Source organism: Poecile atricapillus, chromosome 26 (genome assembly GCF_030490865.1).
Source record: "Poecile atricapillus isolate bPoeAtr1 chromosome 26, bPoeAtr1.hap1, whole genome shotgun sequence".
In the NCBI taxonomy this organism is placed as follows: Eukaryota; Metazoa; Chordata; class Aves; order Passeriformes; family Paridae; genus Poecile; species Poecile atricapillus.
Window position 1 is genome coordinate 442,352 of NC_081274.1, and position 9,768 is coordinate 452,119.

General features: G+C 57.4%; 1 protein-coding gene across 1 annotated transcript in view; it reads right to left on the reverse strand.

The window, feature by feature from the left end:
* Positions 1-4,479, reverse strand: part of LOC131588425 (uncharacterized) — an 8,416-nt gene extending 3,937 nt beyond the window's left edge. The window contains exons 1-2 of the mRNA XM_058857296.1: positions 3,989-4,479; positions 3,314-3,872 (exon numbers count right to left, since the gene is read on the reverse strand). Of these exons, the coding sequence (XP_058713279.1) occupies positions 3,314-3,872; positions 3,989-4,479 (1,050 nt within the window). The remainder of the gene's footprint in view (positions 1-3,313; positions 3,873-3,988) is intronic.
* Positions 4,480-9,768: the final 5,289 nt, after the last annotated feature.

Below are 9,768 nucleotides of genomic sequence, written 5' to 3' on the forward strand. Positions count from 1 at the left end.
TTGGGGGAGGGGAGGAAAACGCCCCAGGAAATTTTTTTGGGGGGTGGGGAGGGGGAAAAAAAAAATTAAATTTTTTGTGGGGTGGGGGAGGGGAAAAAAAAACCCAAAAAAAAAATTTGGGGGGTGGGGGAGGGGAAAACACCCCCCCCCCCCCAAAAATTGGGGGTGTGGGGGAGGGGGGAAAAAAAAAAATTAAAATTTTTTGGGGGGTGGGGGAGGGGAAAAAATACCCCGAAAAAATTGGGGGGGGTGGGGGAGGGGAAAAAACAAAATTAAAATTTGGGGGGGGGTGGGGGAGGGGTAAAAACCCCCCAGGATTTTTTTTTTGGGGGGGTGGGGGGGAGGGGAAAAAAACCCGAAAAAAATTTGGGGGGGTGGGGGAGGGGAAAAAATAAAAACAAAAAAAAATTTGGGGGGGTGGGGGAGGGGAAAAAAATGAAAAAAAAAATTTGGGGGGGTGGGGGAGGGGTAAAAACCCCCCGGGAAATTTTTTCGGGGGGTGGGGGAGGGGCGGAGGCGAGCAAAACAAAAATGTCACCCCCCAAAAATGTCACCGGACCGGGTGGGGGGAGGGGCGGGGCCCTCGGGTGGCGCCGGCACGTGAGAGGGTGGGGGAGGGGCGGGGCCCCAAAAAAAAAAATAAATGAGACCCAAAAAATTGCCCCTCCCCTCCCCCACCCTCCGGGGTTTTACCCGAAATTCTCAAATCCCAAAAATTTTCCCCCAAAATCCTCAAAATTCCCCCAAAGTTTCCCAAAAATCTCCCCAAAAATCCCCCCAAAATTTTCCCCAAATTTTTCCCCAAAAATCGCCCCCAAAATCTTCCTCAAATCCCCAAAAATCTCCCCCCAAAAATTCCCCCAAATCCCCCCAAAATTTTCCCCAAATATCGCCCCCAAATCTCCCCAAAATTCCCCCCAAATCCCCAAAATTTCCCCCAAAATTTTCCCCAAAATCGCCCCCGAAATCTCCCCTCAAATTCCCAAATCCCCCAAAATCCCCAAATCTCCTCAAATCCCCCCAAAATCTCCCCAAATCCCCTCTAAATCCCCCCAAATTCCCAAAATCTCCCCCAAATTTCGAAAATCTCCCCCAAAATCCCGAAAATCTCCCTGAAATTCCCCCCAAACCCCCAAAATCTCCCCCAAATTCCCCAAAATTCCCCCAAATCCCCCAAATCTCCCCAGAACCCCCCCAAAACCCCCCAAATTTCGAAAATCTCCCCAAAATCCCCCCCAAACCCCCAAAATCTCCCCCAAATTGCCCCAAACCTCCCCAAAATCTCCCCCAAATCTCGAAAATCTTCCCCAAAATCCCCCTCAAAGCCCCCAAAATTCCCCAAATTTCCCCCAAATTTCCCCAAATCCCCTCCCCCCCATCACCTGCCGCCCCTCCCCCTCCCCCAAACCCCCCCAAATCCCCCCCAAATCTCCCCGAAATTGCCCCAAAATTCCCCCAAATCTCCCCAAAATTCCTCAAAATCCCCTCCTCCATCACCTGCCGCCCCTCCCCCTCCTCCTCCGCCCCTCCCCCACCCGAAAATCCCCCCAAATCTCCCCAAAATTCCCCAAAATCGCTCCCAAACCCCCCCAAATCCCCTCCCCCATCACCTGCCGCCCCTCCCCCTCCTCCTCCGCCCCTCCCCCACCCGAAAACCCCCCCCCAAAATATCCCCAAATCCCCCCAAATTTCGAAAATCTCCCCAAAATTCCCCAAATCTCCCCAAAATCCCCCCCAAATCCCCTCCCCCCTCTCACCTGCCGCCCCTCCCCCTCCTCCTCCGCCCCTCCCCCACCCGAAAATCCCCCCAAATCTCCCCGAAATTGTCCCAAAATGCCCCAAAATTTCCCCAAAATCCCCCTCAAACCCCCTCCCCCATCACCTGCCGCCCCTCCCCCACCCCCAAAACCCCCCTAAATCCCCCAAATCTCCCCGAAATTGCCCCAAAATTCCCCCAAATCTCCCCAAAATCCCCCCCAAATCCCCTCCCCCATCACCTGCCTCCCCTCCCCCTCCTCCGCCCCTCCCCCACCCGAAAATCCCCCCAAATCTCCCCGAAATTGCCCCAAAATGCCCCAAATCTCCCCAAAATTCCCCCCAAATCCCCTCCCCCCTCTCACCTGCCGCCCCTCCCCCACCCCCAAAACCCCCCTAAATCCTCCAAATCTCCCCGAAATTGCCCCAAAATTCCCCAAAATCCCCCCGGCTCCCCTCCCCCTCCTCCGCCGCCCCTCCCCCACCCGAAAATCCCCCCCAAATCTCCCCGAAATTGTCCCAAATTTCCCCAAAATTTCCCCAAAATCCCCCCAAATCCCCTCCCCCATCACCTGCCGCCCCTCCCCCACCCCCAAAACCCCCCTAAATCCCCCAAATCTCCCCGAAATTGCCCCAAAATCCCCCCAAATCCCCCCCAAATCTCCCCGAAATTGCCCCAAAATCCCCCCCAAATCCCCTCCCCCCCTCTCACCTGCAGCCCCTCCTCCTCCGCCCCTCCCCCACCCCAAAACCCCCCCAAAATATCCCCAAATCCCCCCAAATTTCGAAAATCTCCCCAAAATTCCCCAAAATCCTCCTCAAATCCCCTCCCCCTCTCACCTGCCTCCCCTCCCCCTCCTCCTCCGCCCCTCCCCCACCCGAAAATCCCCCCAAATCCCCCCCAAATCTCCCCGAAATTGCCCCAAAATTCCCCCAAAATCCCCCCCAAATCCCCTCCCCCGTCACCTGCCGCCCCTCCCCCACCCCCAAAACCCCCCTAAATCCCCCAAATCTCCCCGAAATTGCCCCAAAATCCCCCCAAATCTCCCCAAAATTCCTCAAAATCCCCCCCAAATCCCCTCCCCCCTCTCACCTTCCGCCCCTCCCCCTCCTCCTCCGCCCCTCCCCCACCCCCAAAACCCCCCCAAATCTCCCCGAAATTGTCCCAAAATGCCCCAAAATTTCCCCAAAATCCCCCCCAAACCCCCTCCCCCCTCTCACCTGCCGCCCCTCCCCCTCCTCCTCCGCCCCTCCCCCACCCCCAAAACCCCCCTAAATCCCCCAAATCTCCCCGAAATTGCCCCAAAATCCCCCCAAATCCCCCCCAAATCTCCCCGAAATTGCCCCAAAATTCCCCCAAATCTCCCCAAAATTCCCCAAAATCCCCCCCAAATCCCCTCCCCCCTCTCACCTGCCGCCCCTCCCCCTCCTCCTCCGCCCCTCCCCCACCCCCCCGCCGCCCCTCCCCCCGCTCCCCGCGAGCCTCCGGGCGATTCGAGCCTCGATGGCCAAAGGCACGGCCCGGTGAGCCCGGCCCGCCGGACAGCGCTGACCACACTGCGGACAGCGGCCGGACACCGCGGGGAGCGGACAGCGGGGGGACGGAGCGGCCGGAGCGGCCGGAGGGGTCACTCCAGGGGCCGGAGGGGTCACTCCAGGGGCCGGAGGGGTCACTCCAGGGGTCAGCGGGGTCACTCCAGGGGCCGCAGGGGTCACTCCAGGGGCCGGAGGGGTCACTCCAGGGGACGGAGGGGTCACTGAAGCGGTCAGCGGGGCTGGAGTGGCCGGAGCGGTCACTGGAGTGGCCGGAGTGGTCAGTCGGACTGCAGTGGTCACTGGAGCAGTTGGAGTGGTCACTCGAGGGGTCACTCGAGGGGTCACTGGAGTGGCCGGAGCGGTCACTGGAGCAGTTGGAGTGGTCACTCGGACTGGAGAGGTCACTGGAGTGGCCGCAGTGGTCACTGGAGCAGTTGGAGTGGTCACTCGATGGGTCACCGGAGTGGTCAGTCGGACTGGAGTGGTCACTCGAGTGGTCACTGGAGCGGTCAGCGGGGTCGGAGTGGCCGGAGCGGTCACTGGAGTGCTCAGCCGAGTGGTCAGCGGGGCCGGAGTGGTCACTAAAGTGGCCGGAGTGGTCACTCGAGGGGTCACTGGAGTGCTCAGCCGGGCATTCAGAGTGGCCGGAGCGGTGTCCACAGTGGTCAGTCTGTCCCGAGCAGTGGTCAGTCTGTACCCAGCAGTGGTCAGTCTGTCCCGAGCAGTGGTCAGTCTGTCCCCAGCAGTGGTCAGTCTGTCCCCAGCAGTGGATGGAGCAGCGGTCAGTCTGTCCCGAGCACTGGTCAGTCTGTCGGCAGTGGTCAGTGTGTCCGGAGTGTCCGGAGTGTCCGGAGCGAGGCACTGACCGCAGCAGCAGTGACCACACGGCAGCCGCAGCGGGTCCGCAGTGTCCGGAGCGGTGTCCGCGGTGGTCAGTCTGTCCGGAGCGGCGGTCAGTCTGTCCGGAGCGGCGGTCAGTCTGTCCGGAGCGGTGTCCGGAGCACTGGTCAGTGTGTCCGGAGTGTCCGGAGTGTCCGGAGTGTCCGGAGCGAGGCACTGACCGCAGCAGCAGTGACCGCACGGCAGCCGCAGCGGGTCCCGCACGGGCTCCCCGCAGCCCGGACACGCCGCGGCCGCCAAGAGCTGAGCCAGGGGACCCCGGGACGGACAGACGGACACCGGCGACATCCGGACAGACGGACACGGGACGGACACCGGGACAGACGGACAGACGGACACGGGGACACCGGGGATACCGGGGACAGACGGACAGACCGACACGGACAGGTGGGACAGACGGACAGGTGGGACAGACAGAGGGACACGGGGACAGAGGGACAGACAGAGGGACAGACGGGACAGAGGGGACAGACGGACAGACAGAGGGACACGGACAGAGGGACAGGAGGGACGGTGGGACAGGAGGACAGAGGGACAGACGGAGGGACACGGGGACGGACAGAGGGACAGGGAGAGAGGGACAGACAGAGGGACACGGACAGGAAGGACAGAGGGACAGGAGGGACACGGGGACAGACAGAGGGACAGGAGGGACAGACGGACCCCGGGAGCCGGGGACGCGGACAGAGGGATTCGGGGACAGACGGACAGACGGACAGACGGACAGACAGAGGGACAGGAGCGACAGCCACGGGGACGGGAGCGACAGGTGGGGACGGGAGGGGACGGAACTGGGACAGGGGGAGGGGACAGGAGGTGACACCGCTGGGAGAGGTGGGGGTGGGGCTGGGACAGGGGGAGGGGACAGGGACAGGAGGTGACACCTCTGGGGACAGGAGGTGACACCTTTGGGAGAGGTGGGGGTGGGGCTGGGACAGGAGGTGACACCTCTGGGGACAGGAGCGACACCTCTGGGGACAGGAGGTGACACCTTTGGGATGGGTGGGACCTTTGGGGACAGGAGGTGACACCGCTGGGAGAGGTGGGGGCGGGGCTGGGACAGGGGGAGGGGACAGGGACAGGAGGTGACACCTTTGGGGACAGGAGGTGACACCTTTGGGGACAGGAGGTGACACCTTTGGGAGAGGAGGGGACAGGGAGTGGCACCTTTGGGGACAGGAGCGACAGGTGGGGACAGGGTGTGGCACCGCTGGGGACAGGAGGGGACAGAACTGGGGCAGGGGGAGGGGACAGGGGACAGGAGGTGACACCTTTGGGAGAGGTGGGGGTGGGGCTGGGACAGGGGGTGACACCTTTAGGACAGGAGGTGACACCTCTGGGGACAGGGAGCGACACCTCTGGGATGGGCGGGACCTTTGGGGACAGGTGGAACCCGTGGGGACAGGAGGGGACAGAACTGGGACAGGGGGAGGGGACAGGGACAGGAGCGGCACCTTTGGGGACAGGAGGTGACACCTTTGGGACAGGAGGTGACACCTTTGGGATGGGCGGGACCTTTGGGGACAGGGAGGGACCTTTGGGGACAGGTGGAACCCGTGGGGACAGGAGGGGACAGAACTGGGGCAGGGGGAGGGGACAGGGACAGGGAGCGACACCTTTGGGGACAGGAGGGGACAGAGCCGGGACAGGGGGGAGGGGACAGAGGTGACACCTTTGGGACCGATGGGGACGGAACTGGGACAGGGGAGGAGCCGGGACACGGACGGGGGTGGCCTTTGGGGACCTTTGGGGACCTTTGGGGACCTTCGGGGGCGGTCGCAAAGGCGGGGACGGGAGAGACTCGGGAATTCGGGAATTTACCCGGGAATTGTTCGGGAAATCGGGAATTTATCCGGGAATTTATCCCGGAATTTATTTGGGAATTTATCCGGGAATTATTCGGGAAATCGGGAATTTATCCGGGAATTTATCCCGGAATTTATTTGGGAATTTATCCGGGAAATCGGGAATTTATCCGGGAATTTATCCGGGAAATCGGGAATTTATCCGGGAATTTATTCGGGAATTTATCCGGGAATTTATTCGGGAATTATTCAGGAATTGTCGGGGAATTTATCCCGGAATTTATTCGGGAATTTATTCGGGAAACCGGGAATTTATCCGGGATTTTTTTCGGGAATTACTCGGGAATTGTTCGGGAATTACTCGGGAAATTTAGGAATTATCCGGGAATTTATTTGAGAAATCGGGAATTTATCCGGGAGTTTATTCATTATTTTTTGGGGGGAATTACTTGGGAATTATTTGGGAATTACTCGGGAATTATTCAGGAAATTGGGGAATAATTCGGGAATTTATTCAATAATTTTTCGGGAATTTACTCAGGAAATTTGGGAATTTATTCGGGAATTATTCGGGAATTTACTCGGGAAATTTGAGAATTATTCGGGAATTCTTTGGGAATTATCTGGGAATTATTAGGAATTATTCGGGAATTATCCGGGAATGGGAACAACACAAGGGCGGGGCCGGGGAGGGACCGGAAATTCGGGAATTTGGGAATTCGGGAACAACGCAAAGGGCGGGGCCGGGAAATTCCGGGCCACGGAGCGACCTTGGAATGTCGGGGAGGGGCCCGGGAATTTTGGGAATTATCCGGGAATTATTTGGGAATTATTTAGGGATTATTCGGGAATTATTCTGGAATTATTCGGGAATTATTTGGGGATTATTGGGGAATTATTAGGGAATTATTTGGGAATAATTTGGGAATTATTTAGGGATTATTCGGGAATTATTTGGGAATTCTTTGGGAATTATTTGGGAATTATTCGGGAATTCTTTGGGAATTATTGGGGAATTATTTGGGAATTATTTGGGAATTATTTGGGAATTATTTAGGAATTATTAGGGAATTATTGGGGAATTATTTGGGAATAATTTGGGAATTATTCAGGAATTATTCGGGAATTATTTGGGAATTATTCAGGAATTATTTGGGAATTATTTGGGAATTCTTTGGGAATTATTAGGGAATTATTCAGGAATTTGGGGACACGGTCCCAAAAAGGGGGGAGGGGTCCCCAAATGTGTCCGGGTGGATTTTTGGGGTCCCCGATTGGATTTTGGGGTCCCCGATTGGATTTTGGGGTCCCCGAGTGGATTTTGGGGTCCCCGAGTGGATTTTGGGGTTCCCGAGTGGATTTTGGGGTCCCTGAGTGGATTTTTGGGGTTCCCGAGTGGTTTTTGGGTCTTGAATCCTGCGGCCTGTGTACCCCAAAAGCCTGAGGCCTGCTCCCGTTGCCATGGCAACGAAGCCTGCGGCCTGTGTACTCCCAAGGCCTGTTCCTGTCGCCATGGCAACGAAGCCTGAGGCCTGCCTACTCCCAAGGCCTGCTCCTGTCGCCATGGCAATGAAGCCTGCGGCCTGTGTACTCCCAAGGCCTGTTCCCTGTTGCCATGGCAACGAAGCCTGTAACCACACACTCCCAAAGCCTGAGGCCTGCCCCTGTTGCCATGGCAACGAAGCCTGTAACCACACACTCCCAAAGCCTGAGGCCTGCTCCTGTAGCCATGGCGACGAAGCCTGTGGCCTGTCTACTCCCAAGGCCTGTTCCTGTCGCCATGGCAACGAAGCCTGTAACCACACACTCCCAAAGCCTGAGGCCTGCCCCTGTTGTCATGGCAACGAAGCCTGCACATTTGTACTGCCAAGGCCTGTCCCCATTGCCATGGCAACGAAGCCTGCGGCCTGTCTACTCCCAAGGCCTGCTCCTGTCGCCATGGCAATGAAGCCTGCGGCCTGTGTACTCCCAAGGCCTGTTCCCTGTTGGCATGGCAACGAAGCCTGTAACCACACACTCCCAAGGCCTGAGGCCTGCTCATGTTGTCATGGCAACGAAGCCTGCGGCCTGTGTACTCCCAAGGCCTGTTCCCTGTTGGCATGGCAACGAAGCCTGTAACCACACACTCCCAAAGCCTGGGGCCTGCTCATGTTGCCATGGCAACGAAGCCTGCACATTTGTACTGCCAAGGCCTGTCCCCATTGCCATGGCAACGAAGCCTGCGGCCTACCTACTCCCAAAGCCTGAGGCCTGCTCGTGTTGTCATGGCAACGAAGCCTGCGGCCTGTGTACTCCCAAGGCCTGTCCCTGTTGCCATGGCAACGAAGCCTGTAACCACATACTCCCAAGGCCTGAGGCCTGCTCCTGTCACCATGGCAACAAAGCCTGCGGCCTGCCTACTCCTAAGGCCTGCTCCTGTCACCATGGCAACAAAGCCTGCGGCCTGCCTACTCCTAAGGCCTGCTCCTGTCACCATGGCAACAAAGCCTGCGGCCTGTGTACTCCCAAGGCCTGTTCCTGTTGCCATGGCAACGAAGCCTGCACATTTGTACTGTCAAGGCCTGCTCCTGTCACCATGGCAACGAATCCCAAAGCCTGAGGCCTGCTCGTGTTGTCATGGCAACGAAGCCTGCGGCCTGTGTACTCCCAAGGCCTGTCCCTGTTGCCATGGCAACGAAGCCTGTAACCACACACTCCCAAAGCCTGAGGAATTTTTGAGGGGAAAAAAACAGGAATTTGGTTAAAAACGGGAAAAGACGATTTTTAAAAAGAGGCGGAGTCGAAAATAAATTTAATTTTTAAATTAAAAGTTAAAAAAAAAATTACAATTAAAAATTATTTCCCGCCCCTCCCCCACCCCGGGGTTAATTAAATCAGGTTAATTAATTCAGGTTAATTAATTCAGGTTAATTAAATCCTTCCCCTGTTAATGAGGGGGTCCTGGGAAGGGAAACGGCCGCGGTCACTCAGGGGTCACTCAGGGGTCAGTGATGAGGATGAGGATGATGAAGATGATGCCCGTGGTCACTCAGGGGTCACTCAGGGGTCACTCAGGGGTCAGTGATGATGATGAGGATGATGATGATGAAGGCCGTGGTCACTCAGTGTCCGGTGCAGGTGGCCGAAGGGTGGTCAGTGATGATGATGATGATGATGAAGATGATGAAGGCCGTGGTCACTCAGTGTCCGGTGCAGGTGGTCAGTGATGATGATGATGATGATGATGAAGGCCGTGGTCACTCAGTGTCCGGTGCAGGTGGCCGAAGGGTGGTCAGTGATGATGAGGAGGATGATGAAGGCCATGGTCACTCAGGGGTCACTCAGGGGTCAGTGATGATGAGGATGATGAAGATGAAGGCCGTGGTCACTCAGTGTCTGGTGCAGGTGGCCGAAGGGTGGTCAGTGATGATGATGAGGATGATGAAGATGAAGGCCGTGGTCACTCAGGGGTCACTCAGGGGTCACTCAGGGGTCACTCAGGGGTCAGTGATGATGATGATGAAGATGATGAAGGCCGTGGTCACTCAGTGTCCGGTGCAGGTGGTCAGTGATGATGATGGGTGGTCAGTGATGATGATGATGATGATGATGAAGGCCGTGGTCACTCAGGGGTCACTCAGGGGTCAGTGATGATGATGGGTGGTCAGTGATGATGATGATGATGATGAAGGCCGTGGTCACTCAGGGGTCACTCAGGGGTCAGTGATGATGATGATGAAGATGATGAAGGCCGTGGTCACTCAGTGTCCGGTGCAGGTGGCCGAAGGGTGGT